The sequence below is a fragment of the Triturus cristatus genome, chromosome 7, assembly GCF_964204655.1.
Source record: "Triturus cristatus chromosome 7, aTriCri1.1, whole genome shotgun sequence".
NCBI lineage: Eukaryota > Metazoa > Chordata > Amphibia > Caudata > Salamandridae > Triturus > Triturus cristatus.
Genome location: NC_140590.1, coordinates 1,415,779,464 through 1,415,800,300, shown reverse-complemented (window position 1 = coordinate 1,415,800,300; position 20,837 = coordinate 1,415,779,464). Strand labels below are relative to the sequence as shown.

General features: G+C 45.0%; 1 protein-coding gene across 1 annotated transcript in view; it reads left to right on the top strand.

Moving 5' to 3' along the window:
• Positions 1–1,332: 1,332 nt before the first annotated feature.
• The window catches only part of LOC146812132 (uncharacterized), a 139,735-nt gene continuing 120,230 nt past the window's right edge, over positions 1,333–20,837 (top strand). Inside the window, exons 1-2 of the mRNA XM_085615137.1 lie at positions 1,333–3,614; positions 11,089–13,584. Of these exons, the coding sequence (XP_085471263.1) occupies positions 11,147–13,584 (2,438 nt within the window). The 5' untranslated portion in view covers positions 1,333–3,614; positions 11,089–11,146. The remainder of the gene's footprint in view (positions 3,615–11,088; positions 13,585–20,837) is intronic.

Sequence of the window (20,837 nt, the reverse complement as noted above, 5' to 3'; positions counted from 1 at the left end):
GAATCATGCACAGTATTTACAAGCGAGTGGGGTTTGAGGTTTCAGTCAGTAATGCAAATACATTCAGCATCACTAAGGCTGGTTGCCCTTGCTGGTATGTAGGCAGTCACCCAGGTTACACATGGTGGTGGTCTGAAAAAGCAGTTTGGACATGTGCTTTTTTAAGAATCTGAAAAGTGGATTCATAATGTGTCAGTCTGTAAAAGTGATTATCACTTGTCAAAAAAAAGAGCAGTAAGTGTGCTTTCAAATTGGCAAAGAAATTTCGTTTTGTGACTAATGTGAAAACATGACTCTGTGTACAAATAGGAATTACAGGCAGAGATTTATTGTGTACTATTCTGGTAATTTTACATTTGCATTAGTAGGAAAAAGGGGGAGCCATTTTTTGGTGCAGAAGCAGACTCTTAGCACACACCCAGCTGCTTTCCATGTGGAATCATGCACAGTATTTACAAGCGAGTGGGGTTTGAGGTTTCAGTCAGTAATGCAAATACATTCAGCATCACTAAGGCTGGTTGCCCTTGCTGGTATGTAGGCAGTCACCCAGGTTACACATGGTGGTGGTCTGAAAAAGCAGTCTGGACATGTGGTTTTTTAAGAATCTGAAAAGTGGATTCATAATGTGTCAGTCTGTAAAAGTGATTATCACTTGTCAAAAAAAAGAGCAGTAAGTGTGCTTTCAAATTGGCAAAGAAATTTAGTTTTGTGACTAATGTGAAAACATGACTCTGTGTACAAATAGGAATTACAGGCAGAGATTTATTGTGTACTATTCTGGTAATTTTACATTTGCATTAGTAGGAAAAAGGGGGAGCCATTTTTTGGTGCAGAAGCAGACTCTTAGCACACACCCAGCTGCTTTCCATGTGGAATCATGCACAGTATTTACAAGCGAGTGGGGTTTGAGGTTTCAGTCAGTAATGCAAATACATTCAGCATCACTAAGGCTGGTTGCCCTTGCTGGTATGTAGGCAGTCACCCAGGTTACACATGGTGGTGGTCTGAAAAAGCAGTTTGGACATGTGCTTTTTTAAGAATCTGAAAAGTGGATTCATAATGTGTCAGTCTGTAAAAGTGATTATCACTTGTCAAAAAAAAGAGCAGTAAGTGTGCTTTCAAATTGGCAAAGAAATTTCGTTTTGTGACTAATGTGAAAACATGACTCTGTGTGCATATAGGAATTACAGGCAGAGATTTATTGTGTACTACTCTGGTAATTTCACATTTGCATTAGTAGGAAAAAGGGGGAGCCATTTTTTGGTGCAGAAGCAGACTCTTAGCACACACCCAGCTGCTTTCCATGTGGAATCATGCACAGTATTTACAAGCGAGTGGGGTTTGAGGTTTCAGTCAGTAATGCAAATACATTCAGCATCACTAAGGCTGGTTGCCCTTGCTGGTATGTAGGCAGTCACCCAGGATACACATGGTGGTGGTCTGAAAAAGCAGTTTGGACATGTGCTTTTTTAAGAATCTGAAAAGTGGATTCATAATGTGTCAGTCTGTAAAAGTGATTGTCACTTGTCAAAAAAAAGAGCAGTAAGTGTGCTTTCAAATTGGGAAAGAAATTTCGTTTTGTGACTAATGTGAAAACATGACTCTGTGTACAAATAGGAATTACAGGCAGAGATTTATTGTGTACTATTCTGGTAATTTTACATTTGCATTAGTAGGAAAAAGGGGGAGCCATTTTTTGGTGCAGAAGCAGACTCTTAGCACACACCCAGCTGCTTTCTATGTGGAATCATGCACAGTATTTAGAAGCGAGCGGGGTTTGAGGTTTCAGTCAGTAATGCAAATACATTCAGCATCACTAAGGCTGGTTGCCCTTGCTGGTATGTAGGCAGTCACCCAGGTTACACATGGTGGTGGTCTGAAAAAGCAGTCTGGACATGGGCTTTTTAAAACATCTGAAAAGTGGATTCATAATGTGTCAGTCTGTGAAAGTGATTATCACTTGCCAAAAAAAAGAGCAGTAAGTGTGCTTTCAAATTGGGAAAGAAATTTCGTTTTGTGACTAATGTGAAAACATGACTCTGTGTGCATATAGGAATTACAGGTAGAGATTTATTGTGCACTACTCTGGTAATTTTATATTTGCATTAGTAGGAAAAAGGGGGAGCCATTTTTTGGTGCAGAAGCAGACTCTTAGCACACACCCAGCTGCTTTCCATGTGGAATCATGCACAGTATTTAGTAGCGAGTGGGGTTTGAGGTTTCACTCAGTAATGCAAATACATTCAGCATCACTAAGGCTGGTTGCCCTTGCTGGAATGTAGGCAGTCACCCAGGATACACATGGTGGTGGTCTGAAAAAGCAGTTTGGACATGTGCTTTTTTAAGAATCTGAAAAGTGGATTCATAATGTGTCAGTCTGTAAAAGTGATTATCACTTGCCAAAAAAAAGAGCAGTAAGTGTGCTTTCAAATTGGGAAAGAAATTTCGTTTTGTGACTAATGTGAAAACATGACTCTGTGTGCAAATAGGAATAACAGGCAGAGATTTATTGTGTACTACTCTGGTAATTTTACATTTGCATTAGTAGGAAAATGGGGGAGCCATTTTTTGGTGCAGAAGCAGACTCTTAGCACACACCCAGCTGCTTTCCATGTGGAATCATGCACAGTATTTACAAGCGAGTGGGGTTTGAGGTTTCAGTCAGTAATGCAAATACATATAGCATCACTAAGGCTGGTTGCCCTTGCTGGAGTGTAGGCAGTCACCCAGGTTACACATGGTGGTGGTCTGAAAAAGCAGTTTGGACATGTGCTTTTAAAAAAATCTGAAAAGTGGATTTATAATGTGTCAGTCTGTAAAAGTGATTATCACTTGCCAAAAAAAAGAGTAGTAAGTGTGTTTTCAAATTGGCAAAGAAATTTCGTTTTGTGACTATTGTGAAAAGAAATGTAGTAAAATATTTAAATAAAATAAAGGATTTTTTTTTTAGTTTTTTTTCAGGTGTTGCTGAAGAGCAGTGAACAAAATTTAAGATGCCTACAAAATCCAGAGTTAAAAAAGACCACAAAAAAACCTATATTTGAAGACAACTGGAGGACCTAAGTTAGTAGAAGATGCTCATGTTGGGAAAAAGAAAAAATCTTCTGGTAAGCAGACAAAACAATTTCTAAAAAACATATTCAAAAAAAGGAAAAATGTACAAAATGTCTGTACTGGAAAGAATGTTTTCAAAAGAAAAGGACAGGAAAAAATTGAGAATTTAGTTAAAGCAAATATACCTTCTGCAACTGAAAAGATTTACATAAACAGAAAAACAGCGTTTAAAGAGATACGTAGAAAAATGTTTCAGAGAAGAGTTATGTCCAATTTGATAAAGGATGTGAAGAAATATAAGCAAAAGGCAAAATATTACAAGAGAAAAAAAGAAATTGAAGCCATTGCAGCAAAGGCATTAGAATTAAAAAGGAAACTATTCATTTTAATTTTGAATAGGATGCGTACATTAGACAAAATGGTTAATGTACTGAAATCACATAGCAAAAGGAAAAGAGTAGTGAACAGAACAAACTTTTGTAAAGTGTTTTTAGGAAAGTGGATGCATAGTTCAAGTAGTGAACTTTTTTTTAATGAAGAGAGCTATTTTCAAAGTAATAGTTTGCTGCATTATTATGAAATCTGTTTATTAGCATTTGTTACTTTAGACACAGCATACATCATAAATGCAATAGCCCACAGGCAATGAGTCAGGCACTCAGAGGAGTATCCGTCAATCATGAATGCGATGAGCCACGGGATCCATCGCCACTACGAGGCGTGGGGTAAAGCAAGCCGATACATGTCAGGGCCACCGCCCGCAGTTAAACAGATTCATGGTACGACCAAAATAGAGTAAGAGAGAACAGGTGAAACAACAGAAGCCCAACAGAACAGCAGCAGCAGGTTCGATCTCAGACCATACGACCCCCGGAATACCCCTCCCCCCCAGTCCATCCCCCCCCCCCAGGCCCGGCCCCCCCCATCCCCCGTGACATGTCGTTTTATGGAGGGCAAGCGTCATTGTCCACACGTCCGCCCGAGTCGGCTAGGACCTCCCCGCCAATCCTCAGAGCGGGTCTCCCCGGCCCACCTCCATTCCCCTCCCCTCCAGGGAGCGGCTCCGCAGTGTGTGTCCCAAAGAGTCCCAGGGCATCCCCATCCAGCTGTATCAGGGCCTGCAAATGTACATCCCATTGAGTAGCTATGGGTGTGCGTCTGAGTCCTAACGTTTCTTCTCGTAGGAGGGCCGTACCCTCCGCCCCCGCCCACACTAGTAGGGAACTCCGCCACGCCTGCACCCGAGGGGGCTCAGCCGCCTTCCAGCGCTTAGTAAGTAACCGCTTCGCCACGATCAGGCCCAGATCGAGGAAACGACAGGCAACCTTCGTGGGGGGGGTTCTACGAAACAAGTGCAGCAGGCAGGCCGGCCAGTCCCGTCGCGCCAGCGGACCGACACAAGTACGTAACGCTCCATGCACCGTCCGCCAGTATGAGTCGAGCGCTGGACAGCTCCATAACATGTGCACCAATCCAGCATCCAAGGCCCTGCAGCGTGGGCATTCAGCGTCCGCCCTGTGGAAGTAGCGATTAATGGAGTCGGGAGTAAGGTATGCTCTGTGCAGTATGAAGAACTGGATTTGGCGAAACCGCAAGTTCCTGGGGACCCGTGTGGGGCCCCGCAGTGTATCTCTCCATTCCTTGTCGGTCATGGAGCGGTCCAGATCCACCTCACATTTACCCCGTAATGGAGACAGGTCCACCGCCACCAGTGTCCGAAAGGAGGCCGCGAACCAGCGGATCATGTGGCTGCCCCGTCCCATGATGTGGAGGTACTGCATCATGAGGTGCTGTGGCGGCTCCTCCTGAAGAGCACCCCACCGGCTCGTCAGCGTCGCGATTAGCGAGCGGTGACGGAGGAACTGACTGGCCGTTAACCCCGTCTCCTCCGCCAGTTGGGCGAACGGTATAAGCGCACCATCGTGGTAGAGGTCCCCCAGTGTGCAGATATCCGCCGCATGCCAGTCGGCAAGCTCTGCCGGGCGCAATATTCCTCGGCCGCTAGGTGAACCCTCAATCGGTATGGCGGGGGCATATGGGATATGCGACCTAGTCAAGTAGAGGGCACGCCGGTAGCACTTAGTGGCCACCGCCACTAGAAGGGGCCCCGGCTTGACCATTCTGGTCGTCGGGTGAAACAATGCGATAATATCCGCCAGGGGGAGCGGTGGCTCCATGGATGCCGTGTCATCCCTCTCCCGATCGGCCAACCACCTGGCCACCCATTGCAGCTGCGCTGCTAGGTAATAGTGCGCAAAGCAGGGCATCGCAAGTCCCCCCTGACCCGTTGGGAGGTACAACTTAGAAAGCGCCACTCTGTGGCGCGCGGTGCCCCACACAAAATCCCGAAGGGGGCGCTCCAAGGCGGCGAAAAAGGATGCCGGGATATAGGTCGGCAGGTTAGCAAAATAGTAGAGGAGTCTGGGCAGGGCCACCATTTTGACCAGTGCAATGCGCCCCGTTACCGCAAGTGGGAGGGTGCCCCAGAAACGCATCTGGGCCCTGATCGCCGTCACCGCCCTGCCCAAGTTACCCTCCACCAGGTCAGCGTGCCGCCGGTACACCTGAATACCCAGATAACGGAATGTGTCCGATTGCCACCGGACAGGCACACCCCCAAGCTGGAACCGGGGATCCAGGGTATCATCACGGAACGGGTAGAGACACGACTTGGCTGCGTTCACCCGCAATCCGGAAAGCGTTGCAAACTCCATGAGAACTTGTTCGAGGTCTCCTGAAATGTTCGCCACGTCCCGCACGAAAATCAAGAGGTCATCTGCGTACAAGGAGACCTGATGGGTGGTGTCGCCCATTGGAATGCCGTCTGTCAACACCCTCCGCAGGGTGGCCGCCAAGGGCTCAATGGCAAGTGCAAACAGGAGGGGTGAGAGGGGGCATCCCTGCCTGGTACCTCGGCCAACCGAGATGGCCTCGGAGATATACGGGCCAGTTCTCACCCGGACCACAGGGTTCCTATAGAGGAGCGCCGCCATTTGTAGGAACCCAAGGCCTAATCCGTAATGCGATAGTGTTGCCACCAGGTAGCCCCACTCCAGACTATCGAAGGCTTTTTCGAGGTCCAACACTAGGCAGCCCGCCCGTGGCCAATGCTGTGCACCGTGTGCGGCGACACGGAAGAACCGACGAAGATTAAGCGAAGTGCTGCGCTTTGGCACGAACCCATTCTGATCCCTGTGCACCAGCACAGGCACAGTGGGAGCTAGCCGCTCCGCCAGGACCTTGGCCAGGATCTTGTAGTCAGTGTTGAGGAGGGCGAGGGGGCGATAGGACCCTAGATGAGTAGGATCACGCCCCGGCTTAGGGAAGGAGATCAGGTAGGCCTCCCTCATGGAAGCGGGCAGGGTGGCCTCCTCAAGGGCTGTGAGATATAACGCGTGCAGGCGGGGCACCAGAGACTCCCGGTATGCTTTGTAGTATTCTGCCGGGAGACCGTCCGGCCCAGGCGCCCTGCCAGAGGCCAATGAGGCCACCGCGTCCCCTATCTCCTCCAGGGTGAGGGGACCCTCCAGGGTTTCCTGGTGGGCATCCGGAACCGTGGGGAGGCCGGCGGCCCCCAGGAACAGATCAAGGTCCCGTGCCTGCCGTCGCCCCACCGAGGTGTACAGGTCTTTGTAGTGGGCCGTGAGGATCTGGTGGATCTCCCGCTGCGTGTGCACCAGTATGCCATCCGGTCCGCGAATGGAGGCTATTGGCGCATAACCCGAGTCCTGTCTGATCAGCCAGGCCAGCAATCGCCCCGCCCTGTCCGACGTGGCGTGGACCCGTGCCGAATGGGCAGCGTAGTTGTGGCAGCGCAACCTCTCCAACAGTTCAGCATGGCGTGCCCGAAGCCGAGCCAGCCTGGTCGAGTCACGCCCACCACCCTCGCCATGGCGCTCGCATGCCAGTAGCCGGGTTTCCAAAGCGGTGAGTAGCAACGTAAGTTGCTTACGAATATTCCCCGTCACCCCCAGACAGTGCCCCCGCATGGCCGCCTTGTGCGCATCTCACTCTATCAACGTGTTCTCCGCCGTGCCCTCATTGAGGTCAAAGAACTGTTCGATCGCTGTGCCGAGCGAGGCCCGGAACTCCGCGTCCTCAAGAGCAGCCGGACGCAAACGCCAAGTGGGAATGGGGGATCTCCCCGGGTCCCAGCAAAGACGTAGTCTAAGAGGGTTGTGGTCCGAATGGGTCCGGCCCAGGTAATCCGCCTGGAGTATCAACGGGTTCAGCGACGGAGAGCTCACCACTCTGTCAAGGCGGACGTGAAGGTCATGTACCGCAGAATAATATGAATAGAGCCGATCGGTGGGGTGTAAGGTGCGCCAGACGTCATGTAGGGCCCACCGGGACAGCCAGTCAGTAAGGTTCCTTGCGTTCGAGACTGCTTGTGTGCTACGGAGTGGCGGGTAGGATCTATCGAGGCTCGTGTCCAGCACAGCGTTAAAGTCCCCACCTAGTAGCCAGGGAAGACCCACGTACGGGGTCAGGGCCACCGAGAGGCGATCAAGGAACGACGGTTGGTCAACGTTCGGGGCGTAGATAGAACCCAGGAGTACAAGGTGCCCGTTAAGCCGCCCCCGCACCAGGGTATATCGACCGTCAGGGTCAAGCACCGTCTCGGAGCATATGAAGGGTGTGCCTGCCCGCACCCAAACCAGTGTACCCCTAGCATGCGCGGAATATGTGGTCCCAAAAAGCTGTCCCCTCCATCGGGCGCGCAGCCTGTCGAGTTCCTGCCGTGTCATGTGCGTCTCTTGAAGAAGAGCCACCCCTATCTTGTGCCTCTGGAGGTAGGCGAACACAGAATATCGGCGGGCCGGTGTGTGCATGCCCCTAATGTTCCAGGTGACTATTGCAGTGTCAGCCATCGGTGGAGAGCGCAGACAACACTAGGTTCATCGGCCGAAACGGGCCAGCCGGGGAAGGGAAGGGGGAAAGGAGGACCGGAAGGACCGCTACTCAGATCGCCCGCTGCAAGAACATGGTGGGTGAAAGAACTGCAGAACGCTGCAGAGTGTAGAGAGGCAAATGTATAAACAAAATGAACAGAAAGAGCTCCATAACCACAGGGGCGAACCCCAAAACCGGGCATTCGTCCAAACATGCTAGGCTCAATCGCCTGTGAACTACCAGATCAAAGATGGGTGTATGAGGGGCTAAAGAGCAATACCGTTGGTCCTGGCCTGCAAGAGCCCCATGTTACCCCTATCAGGGCCCCGTGTGCTTGCAGGGCTGCCATTTACCCAACCCCTCCCCAGAGGAGTGTGTGTGGGGATCACCATCACCCTGGTCCCCCGCAACCAGAACAGTCCCGAAACCCCGGTCCCCAGCCCATGTGTAAGGGGACTCACACTACCCCTCCAGTCACGCGACCCCCCGCCTCACTCACAGAAGCATACAGGGCCTCAAAAGTCCCAGTCCAGTGGACAACCGAGGCAGGAGGCTCCCCCCCCCCCCGAGAGTAATGCGGAACAACCCGCCCGACACCCCAGGGTACCTGCAATGGACACAGTGCAAACCAACAATAGTTCACCCCAGGAGGTCGGCCGTCTGGGGGGTCACCTCTGGCAACACCTGGTCTTCCGGAATCAGGATGGACGGGGAGGAGGACAGGTCAGTCTCAGTGTCACTGTGAATGCGAGCCGCTACGTCCCCCTGACTGCTCACAGACCCCAAAGTGGCCACCGCTTCCAGAGCCTCCAGCCGCTCCACACGCATCCTCTCCGGGCTCGGCGCGGTCAGGGGACTCGGCCCCATCCCACCACGTCGGTCTCTCTGTCGTCGCCGTCTCAGCCTCTTTTCCCTACGCACTGCAGGCCCCGGGTCCGTGGGCCGGGGGCCACCATGTTGGCCCGTTTCCTCCAACCAGTCCCAGACATCAGACGGGGCATCGAAGAATCGTGTCTCGTCTTTCGTGACCACCCGGAGGCGCGAGGGAAACAGCAGCGAGTATTGGATGTGCAGCTCTCGGAGCCGGCGTTTCACCTCCAGGTAGTTGCTCCTCCGCCGCTGAACAGTTGCAGTGTAGTCTGGGAACAGCATCACCGGTCCACCCCCTATTGTAAGGGCACCCATCTTCCGCGTTTCCCGGAGGATCACGTCCCGGTCCCGGTAGTTGAGGAGGCGGAACAGGAAGGGACGCGGTCGGGCTCCAGGGACAGGCTTCCGCATCGGCACCCTGTGCGCCCTCTCCACCACGAACTGCGGGGAGAGCAGTCCTGGAGGCAGGATATCTCGTAGCCAGTCCTCAACAAACTGTTCGGGTTGCCGCCCTTCCACGCCTTCCGCCAGGCCCACGACGCGTATGTTCTGGCGCCGAGAGCGGCCCTCCGCATCCTCCGCACGGTCCTCAAGAGTGTTAACTCGGTCGATCAGGTCCTGCAAGGTGGCGGAGTGATTGCGCACGATCGGCTGCACGTCCTGTAGCGCCTGGCTGTGACCGGTGACGGTGTCCGCCAGCTTACGATGATCGGCGTGGAGCAGGGTGAAGTCAACCGTGACTTTGTCTATTCGGGACTCCAGCGAAGTGCGGGTGTGTTCCAGTGTGTTGCTCAGGCGGTCGACCGCCGCCAGCATGGCGTCCATTTTGGCCTCCAGGGTTGATGCAGGCGGCGTCGCGGACACAACAGGGCGCCCCGGCGTCGCATCAGGGCCGTCCGTCCTCTGTCTGGGCTCGGCCTGTTTGTTCCTAAGTCGCCCCATGGCTAGCTGCTGCGCCGATGGCATTCAGAGGGCTCGGTGGTGCACGAGGCCGATCACCACCAGGCGCCGTTAACGGAGGGGGTCCTGTCCCACTGCCACGGATCGGACCAGCGCCGGGGGCGTCAGGGCGCAGGGCAGCACCGCCGGCGGGGGAGGTGCACCGCGAGTCGTGGGCAGCCAGTAGTCACAGTCCGCCGGGCCTCTCACCGTCAGGGTCGCAGCAGCCACTCCCCCACGTCCAGCAGCAGGTAAGTGGTCAGTCACCTGGACGTCTCACCCCAATCTCAGTCCAAACAGGACTGAAAAGCTCCCCTCAGTTGATATTCACAAAAAGGCGGGGAAATAGATGGGGGTACTACAGAAGCTGGTGAGTGAGAGTTCAAAGTGGGGCTGCAGACGTTCTTTATTCTAGTGCCTGCGCTTGAGAATCCCTGGGCTGTGGCAGTCCAAATTTGAAAGAGGCCGATATCTTTAAAATTGTTGAATTTTATTGCGATTTGCCAGCACTGTTAACATCAAAGATGCACAGGAGAGAAAGTACCTTTTTTCTCATGTAGACTGGACCCACGGAGCAGGGGACACAAAGTACTCATATGGACCAGAACTTCTCCATAACTGCAACAGAACTTATGTGGCTTGAGGAGTTCTGTTCAGAAAAGCCTCTCCTAGGTACCCAAACACGGCCGCCAGGGTCGTCTCCGCCACCGCGGTAGGTCGCGTCGCCCCTAAGGGGGCAGCAGCTGGGCACTCGCCAGGGGCCCGTCTCCAGCTTCCCATCCAGGGGGGGGGCCCCCCTCCACGTCAGGTCACTCACCGGGCCCTTAGGTGTTGTAGGCGTCACGTCCTCCTCCAGTGCCCACAGCCGCCACGTCCTCCACCACCATCCACCGCAGCGGGCCCCTGCCGTCTCAAGGGACCGGGGCCGGCAGGATCACAGCGCGAGGGGCGTCAGCACAGCGCCGGCGATGTGGGGGTCGTCAGCTGCACCGTCACCCTCAGGGAGTCCCTCTCAGGTCCGCAACTCCCCCGCCGCCGGTCCGCTCCTGAATGCGTGGCCCAGCCGCCTCGTGGCAGGCCGCGTCCCGGAGTGACATTGGCAGCCGAGCACCGCCTCCAGTGCTCTGCGCGCTCCTCGCCGCTCCGATGTCAAAGGGGGGCGGCGCGCAGGCTGGGGCCGCCCCCGCCGCCACTGTGAGTCTCGCCGGGCACCGGGACCCCACAGGCAGGGAGAGATGGTCCTGGCAGCCCCGCAGCACGCTCCGGGCAGGAGAACCGACGGATAACGGCTCCGTTGCTCTGGAGCTTCACTCGGACGCTCCCCCTTAATAGTTTGCTGCATGCAGTTGACACCAGAGGTCGTGCTTACGAAGTGAAAAATGGTTGCATAATGGAGAAGGAGATAATGGTTCCAAGAGATGAGGTACAAGTGATGGCGGATGAGGCTATGGGGAGACGTCCTAAAGCCCCAGTGTACACTTGGAATTGTAGTAGTATTTGCACTGTGCGTCAGGAATCTATTGATAAATTTCGTGAGTTTCTAAGAGAATATAGTAAAAAAAGTATAAAACAGAAGATTAAGGTGCTTCAAAGTCTGGATCCATGCAGAGTGAGAGAGAATACTGGTTTGCAGGGTCATTCTCTGGCTTGTCTATCTAGAAAAGTGTGTAATAGTGTTTTCCATCATTTTAGGATGCTGGCTGTTCATCATACTGAAATGAGAAAGTTTGTGAGACGGTTGTATTTTGCTAAAAGTCCAGCAATAAAGTTAAATGAATTGAATAGGGCTCTGTTCCGAGGAACGGTCTCAGATGTAGAGAAGGTTGTTGATGAAATTCAGTTTTGTTACTTTGGTCCTGAACAAAACAGTGCAGAGAAGGACACAGTAAATGAGGAAGAAGTGGAAGAGAATGTAGAACCCTCTGTAAGTAAGACATTTAATGATCACATAACAAAATTTGCAATAATCTCTAATGAAAGACCAAATTTTACTTGTATTTGTTGCCGCAGAACTCATTATAGAAAACAAACTAGGAATGTTGATCTCTACAGAAAGAGTGAAAATGAAGAGAATTATAAGTGGAAGGATTTTGCCACATATATATTTCTTGAAAATTGTTTTGAATTGGGTGAAGATCAGCGTATTTGTAAATACTGTTACAACAAGTTAGAGGAAAATAGAATGCCGACCAGAGCTGTACATAATAATTTAGAATTGGATGCTATTCCTGCTGAACTTTCTGAATTAAATACATATGAGTCTATACTCATTCAATGTGTTCATCCGTTCCAGACCATAGTACGTATGGAGCCCAAAACTGGTAAATTACCTCCTTCAGATTTACTGAGAGGTTTAAAAGGTAGAGTGGTGTATTTGCCCTTGGATTTGAAAAAAAATATGGAAACTATTGATGCGGATACTTTGGAAACTGAACCATTAATTACTCTGGTTAATGGTGTACCTACAAAGAATAAGAAGATTTGGAAGGAGCTGGTAGATGTGCGGAAAGTACAAAGAGCAAATTTGTATTTGAAAAGGAATAACAAATGGTATGAATCAATTTATATAGAAGAAGAAGAAGAAGAAGATTTACAAGAAGACACAGAAACACCAACTGGACAAATTGAAAAAGTGGACAAGTCAAAGGAAGAAGAAATTTATGAACATTTTAGCATACATCCTCTTCATTCAAAAGAAGTTATGGGAGACAATATTGATCTCTTTCAGATGAAGAAAGCAAAAGGAACTCCCGTGAGTGTATGGGAGGAGAGCTTGGAAGCTCGATGTTTTCCCCAGCTGTTTCCTAAAGGAAAAGGAGGAAGATACGATGAACGTCCGGAACAGATTCCAGCTTCTGAGTATCGGACTACAAGACTATATGCTGAAGATCCCAGATTTCGACAAAGTATTCCTTATTTGTTCCATCTTTTATTTGAAAGCGACTTGTCTGCACTGTCTTATGCAGTAAATCACATTTTAAAAAGTGGAGTACATTTACAAAATGTGTCTGCTAAGGATTTTATGGAGAAAGTGCAGCACCGAGATGATCATTTGGAAACACAACTGATCAATCTGATGGCTTGTCAGCGTGGGACAAATGAATATTGGTACCGACGCCATGGTGAATTAAAATGCATGTTACGGAATTTAGGAACACCAACATGGTTCGTTACCCTAAGCTGTGCCGAGTACGCTTGGGATGATTTACTGGATTTTCTACGAGAGGCAAATTCAAACATTAAAAACATCGAATACAAGACAGCAGGAGAACTGTGCTCATTGGATCCGGTTAATGTTTGCAGATATTTCAATCATAGATTTGAGGCTATGATGTCCTTCATCTGCAATAAAAAAAATCCACCTCTAGGAGAAGTAGTGGATTTCTTTTGGAGAAAAGAGTACCAGGCAAGAGGTGCTCCTCATATTCATATGCTGTTGTGGATCAAGGATGCCCCAAATTTTGGAACAGATACTGATGAAGCAGTGTTATCTTACATTGAAGAATATGCAACATGTGCTATACCAAAAAGCACAGAAGAGAAAAAGTTAAAGGAGCAAGTTTTACGTTTCCAAAGTCATCGGTGTGGAAAATACTGTCGACGGAAATACAAGAGCAAAGATAAATACTACACTAAATGTCGATTTGGATTTCCTAGACCTGTTCTTTCAAATGGAAGAGTAAACAGTTTTATGTCAGCTGTGAGACATACTATCACAAGAAAATCACCTAAGAATACCTACAACCTTAAAAGAAAAGAAGAATCAAAAAATATAAATGACTACAACCCAGTCATTTTATCCATGTGGAACGCTAACATGGATATACAGTATGTAGCTGACAATTCCATTGCTGTTGCTCGATATGTAACGTCTTACATTACGAAATCAGAAAAAACAGAATTGAAGGAAATGTGGGAAGAGATTTCTCACGAGAAGACTGTCAGTAAGAAGCTGTACAGTTTCAGTTTGAAGATGTTATCGCATCGAGAAATTGGATCCTACGAATGTTCAGATAGGTTATCTTCTGCAAGTCTCTACTCGAAATCAAGAAGAATAATTTGGGCAAGTTTAGGCCTTGCACCAATGAGAAATCGGGTACTGAAATCTGTTGGAGAAATTGAATATTTGGCCGAGAATGACCCAGAAAGTACAGATATTTTGAAATCAAACATGTTGGACACATATTATCCCAAGAGAAGTCATCATCTGGAGAACATGTCTCTCTATGAAGTGCTGCAGAACTACATTTATTCACGGAAAGCCACAGAAGACATCAACAATGGAAAATATAAAGTCATTGGTGAGGAAGGATGTTTGGTGAAGCAAACAAAAGGAAGTTTGATAAATCACAGGAAGCTGAGTTGCGACACTACTGACAAGAAGGAATTTTACTACTTGGCTCTTTTACAGCTGTTTAAACCATGGCGTACAGAGGATGAACTACTGGGAGAATTTCAAAGCTATGAAGATTCCTTTAATGCTTGCAAAGACAGCATACAATGCAGTACATTCTCAAGTTATCTGCAAATGTTAAATGAAGAAATTGAACAGGAAACTACAATTGCAGCAGAAATAGCTAGAGACAGTTCTCAGGACAGCCAAAGTTCAGGAACACTCAGTCAAGATCCCCTAGGACAACCAATCGTTGAAAATGAAGCATCAATAGCCATGAATGAAGTGGAAACGGCTATGAATCAAGCTCAAGAAGAATTTATAGACTTACACAATTTGGAAAGACAACTGAATGAAGAGCAGCAACAAATTTATGAAGAGATCAGAAACAAAATTGATCACGGATTTCTACATGAAAAAAAAGAGTGCTCATGCACATCATTTCATCCAATCAGGATGTATGTAAGCGGACAAGCTGGAACTGGAAAAAGTTTCCTTATAAAAGTTATCAGAAGCTATCTACAACAAAAAATGGATTCTACTTTGTCTTGTGTGGTTACTGCTCCAACTGGGTTAGCAGCATATAACATAAAAGGAATCACTTTACATCGTTTGCTAATGTTACCAGTGGAGCATGAGAACAAAATACAATACAACAAGCTAACTGGAGAAGCATGCTTGGAAGTTTCAAGAGTATTAAAGAAGATGCAAGTTCTCATTATTGATGAGGTGAGCATGGTATCAAACTTAATGCTTGCCTTTGTGCATTTAAGAATGCAGCAAATTCTGAAGACAGACTATGACATGTTATTTGGAGGAAAACACGTCATAGTTTTTGGAGATCTTTTGCAACTTACTCCAGTTAAAGGACAACCAGTGTTTAATACTGTGACACATGAAGACACGAAGAAGTCATTGGGAAGCATCGGTAATACAAATATTTGGTCCTTCTTTGAGTACAAGGAACTTACTACTAATATGAGGCAAGCAAGCGATGAAGAATATGGAAGTATTCTGAAAGATATCAGAATTGGACTACTCACTGAAGTTAGCAAAAAAGCATTACAGAGTCGGCTGCTACATAATTTATTTCCAAAGGAAGAAATAGTTGCAGAGAAGATATACAAGAACATTGCAGAAAACAAAAGTGTCATCTGCTTAATGCCAACTCTACGTGAATGCTCAATATTCAATGAGGAGCTTTTGAAATTGGAAAAGGAAGAGATCAGGAAATTGGAAGCAGTGGACAAAATTGAGGATGGAAGAATTACTATCACATTAACAGGCACACTGAAAAATAAATTGGATTCACTAGAGAAGAACATTTCCAAAACTGCTGGATTAGAAAAAAATCTATATGTTTGCATGAACTGTAGAGTATTTTTAAGGAGAAATTTGGATGTTGAAAAAGGTTTAGTTAATGGAGCTATGGGAAGAGTTGTGGGTTTTATTAATTATCAGAAAAAAGATGGAATTGAATGTTTAAAAATAAAATTTGATCAGATAGAAGAAGTTAAAGACATTTGTTGTTGTTCAGTTCGTTTCATGCTTTTGAAAGACTTATATGTACGTAGGAAGCAGTTTCCGTTTTCTCTAGCATATGCTGTAACTATTCACAAGTCTCAAGGATTGACTGTAGATTGTGCATTTGTGAACATTGGTTCAACTGTGTTCAAAGAAGGTATGGCATATGTTGCTTTGTCACGAGTGAAAACATTATCAGGTTTATTCATGATTGACTTTGATGATTCAAAAGTTAGTGCTGATGCAAATTGTGTAAAGGAGTATAATAGATTAAGAAGAAGCTATGCTCCTCATTTAGGTCAGTATCCTGTGTTGGAGAAACGTGTAGTTTCTCGTAAAAGGAGAAATGAGAATATCTGTAATGAAGATGTAGAGAGGAGGAAAAAAAAGAGGAGTGATGTAATTGCAAGCAAAAAGAATAAGGAAAAAGAAGAACAGGTTGTAGGATGTCATTTTGAAAATAGCTCTGGTGTCAACTGCTACGCTAATGTAGTGCTGAATGTTGCATTTTATCTGGAAAGATTGCAAGAGCAGATAATAGTAAATCAGGGAAAAAGATTCTGTTCTGTACTGAGTCTCCTTTTTGAAAAGCTGAGTATTGATAAAACTAAAATAGAAAGTGCTACTGAAATTAGAAAACTTTTAGATGTATGTTCAGGACGAACACAGTTTTCTCAATTGATAATTTATTTGGTCTCTCTTATAAATGGGAACATAGTTGTGATAACTGTTATAATATATGTGGCTCTAATGTTGATAATGAAAGGTTTATTTATTTGACATTGCCAGAGAGTAAAACAGTCACTTTTGCTAAATTAGTTAAAGATGCTAATCATAGCATGCAATGCGGTGAGTGTAAATCTGACATGTTTTCAACGTTAATTTTAAAGGAATACGGACAGTATGTAATTTTAATGATGCAACGATGTAGAGCTGATGGTTCAAAATTGGATACTTTAATAAAGAAGTTTACAGGACAGCAATTATCAATTTCAGGAAAAACTTTTGTAACTGTTGCAATAATTTTCCATGAAGGACCTACTGTAACTTCTGGTCATTACACAGTTTATCTTAAATCTGAAAAAGGCTGGACACTGTGTAATGATTCCCAATTGGTTTTTAAGCAACGTTTGCCTTTTGATTTAGCAAATTCCTATTTAATCTTCCTGAAACCTAAATTTTAGAGAGACTTGGCAAGATCTGGACAAAACAATTTTACCATTTTATTGGATTACCATTGGAATTTTCAAAAAAAGAGATTTTTCAAATTATCATTTGGCCTAATGGAAAGATAACCAATTGTAATGTGGACTTTTTTAATTTTTAATGAAACTTTCGAAAACCAAAAATTTAGAGAAAATCGGTAACATCTGCACAATTTAAATTTTGGAACGTTATTGGAGTGCCATTGGAAATTTTTTCAAAAAATATTTTTTAAATTACTATTTGGCCATGCGGAAAGGTAACCAATTCTATTGTGGACTTAATAAATTATTAATAAATCTTTCGGGAACCAAAATGTTACAGAGAATCGGTGAGATCTGTACAAATTAAACTTTAGAATTTTATTGGATTACCATTGGAAATTTAATCAAAAAAGAATTTTAAAATTACTATTTGGCCTAAAGGAAATGGAACCAGATGTATTGTGGAGTTATTTGAGATATAATTTTGTGATGATACTTCTGAAACAAAAATATCAGACGGTATTTTAAAGAAATAAGTATTGATATTAGATGATATTTTTTTAGAATATTATGCATTTCTATAATGTTAAGTTTAAGTAAAAAGAGATTCTGGGCTTTTTTAATACAATCTTTGAGATTGTTATTTTTTTTTTGCCCGCTGTTAAATGATGAATGCAATTGCTTTCACAATTTATAGTGAAATGCAATATATTCTGAAAACCGCAAAAATAAGGCAAAAATATTTTTTGATAAATATGTAAATATGTGTACTGTATTATAAAATGTTTTAAAAAATATTAATACTTTTTTCTTTTTTTTCAGATTGATATAGAAAATTTTCGAAAACTAGAACCATTTTTAAAGCAATTTTTTTAAAAAACAAATGAATAAATATTTTTTTGAGTGGGTATGGTAAGTCAATAATATCATGGTTCCTTTTTTTCAACTTCTCTACAATCACATTTTCAGTTTTTAATTGTAGTCTCTCAAGGACCTTGTAATGTGATAATTGATTTTTAGTGTTTTTTAAAAAAAAAAAAAAAAATTACGCGCACCGTACGCGTACGGTAAAAAAAAAAAAAAAAAGTTTTTAAAAACATATATAAAAAAAAGATGAAAGATAAGGTTGGCTCTTAAAAGAGCCGTTGTGTTCATGCAGGGACAGAGGAAAGAAAGATTGGGAATATTAGACGGTACGACAAGTGTGCTGATCTATTTTACTGTTCACTAGGGAAACACTGGTCTCCCTATAAGTAATTAGATCATGACAATTGGCGCACCGTACTTCAACCCTCGCAAACCGAGGGTTAATTTCCAGAGGGCCAGAAAAAGGAGATGCTCCCCCCACAGATGAAGGGCTCACCTGACCTGCAGAAGAAGGACTCGGCCCTGCAGATGATGGTCCAGGCTGAGCTGCTGTGGATGTGCTTGGTTGACTTACTGAAGGGTTACCTTCAGTAAGTCGAGCATGTGTCCTTCTGTGTACATCCTTAAGGTGTCTCATCATGGTATGATTCCCAAAGGAATACTTCCTGTCAGGATTCCCTCTTGAAAGTACACGCAAACACAGCTTACAAGTCACTAAGGGTGCATTTACCTTTTGCTGGCCTTCTGGAAAAGTAAAATAATCCCATACATAAGAGGTCTTTTGTTTCCTCGCTCTCTGCCTCAAGGTAGTGCTGCTAGCCTCACTCTCAGAAGAGCTCTGCTGTTCTGCCATCGTATCACAAAGACAACCCAGCTCCTTCTCCTAAGGGATCACAAGCAGAAATGAGGGGAATGGGTGTGGTGTAGGAGAGTTCTAGAACTGAAAGTAGTTTCAACCAATCAAAAGTTGTGTTTCATGATCACATGACCTACCGTACGCTTACGGTACGCTTACGGTACGCTTACGGCAAAAGTGCGCATGCGCGTAAAAAAGACACGCTCACGCGCCCATGCGCACAACAGGCAGGCCCCTCCACTTCCGCATAACGTGCGCGTGCAGCGTACGCGTTACGCGCTAAGCGCGCGTGACGTACGTCTACGCAAATTGCGTAAATGAACGCAAACAGCGTAGAAAACTAGCATAATTACGACGCGACGTGCGCTTACGGTACGCGCACGGTAAAAAAAATAAAATAAATAAATAAATATTGCTAATAAATTTTACCTGTTTATTTTTAAAAAAATGTAAAATAAAAACATATTGTAGAATTTTTAAATTTTAACCATAGTCTTTAAAAAAGGATAGAAAATTAAAATAAAAATATGTAAAAAAAAAAAGAAAAAAAAAAAATTAGCATTTAAAAAACCTTGCAAATTCACTGAAAAAACCATGGGTTTCACTCACGTTATAGTTAGGAATTAGCATTTAAAAAACCTTGCAAATTCACTGAAAAAACCATGGGTTTCACACACGTTATAGTTAGGAATTAGCATTTAAAAAACCTTAGAAATTCAATGAAAAAACCAAAGGTTTCACACATGTTATAGTTAGCTGGACATTTCACTCGTAAAAAACCAATGAAATTCCCCCGTTATAGTTAGTTCACCTAACTATAACTCGCGCGCCCGCAATGCACTACTGATGACGTCACATATTACATCACTCATGACATGGTCACTGACATCACTCATGATATCACTGATGACATCTCAAATGACATCACTGATGACATCACTGATGACATCATCCTTGTGATAGAGTGGCAGACCTCCTCTTCCCCTAATATAACCATTGAAACACACATTCAAAAATAGAAACTAAAATGTTCAAAATAATGAACATATCAATATCAGTTACAACAACCTATTCAGTAATTCTAAGAACCACATACACATACAGTCATTCACCAACAGTCCTCTACAGTCACTCATACATGTAGTCACTCATCATATGTATTCATACACCTACACATCCTGTTACACAACGCCACTCATCCATAGAGTTACTCACACACATAGTCACTCATGCTAATAAAGAATCAAACATCCATTTATTAGCTTATACAGTTATACACACACCACCACACTTACTTCTACAGAAACTTACATATACTTACTCTTTTAAACAATAACTTATAGAAACACATACTTATTCATACAGGAACTCTTCCAATCTCTCACTCTTACATATACTCACTTATATACACCAATAGTCACATTTACTAGTTAAATAGATATGTAGTTACTCATAAAGACACTATTGAGACAGTCATTCACTCACTAATACACCCATACACACACTCATCCACCCATACAGTCCTGCACACATGCTGTCTTCAATACATACAAAGAGTGAATCACTCATTCATGCACCTATGCACTACATAATACCCCCCACCGAACCATACAGACACTCAGACTGATACTTAAAAAAACAACTAATAGCCTATATAGACACCCATGAAGCTACTCACCAACCCATGCAGCCACTTATACACAAAGTGAGAGACTAATACAGATTTTTTCTTATTTAAACATTACACAGTAAGCCATGTATTTACTATGATACACTTAATCAGTCATTTACACAATCAATTTTTCAAAAACAAAGCATCCATTTAGACACTTATATACCCATTTATTCTTCCATTGACCTTGAGATATACATATTTTTTAAACATATTTAATTTTCAGAAAAACACACATTCACTGGATGATGTCATCAGTGATGTCATTTGAGATGTCATCAGTGATGTCATGAGTGATGTCAGTGACCATGTCATGAGTGATGTAATATGTGACGTCATCAGTAGTGCATTGCGGGCGCGCGAGTTATAGTTAGGTGAACTAACTATAACGGGGGAATTTCATTGGTTTTTTACGAGTGAAATGTCCAGCTAACTATAACATGTGTGAAACCTTTGGTTTTTTCATTGAATTTCTAAGGTTTTTTAAATGCTAATTCCTAACTATAATGTGTGTGAAACCCATGGTTTTTTCAGTGAATATATATATATTCACTGAAAAAAACATAGGTTTCAGGCTCGTTA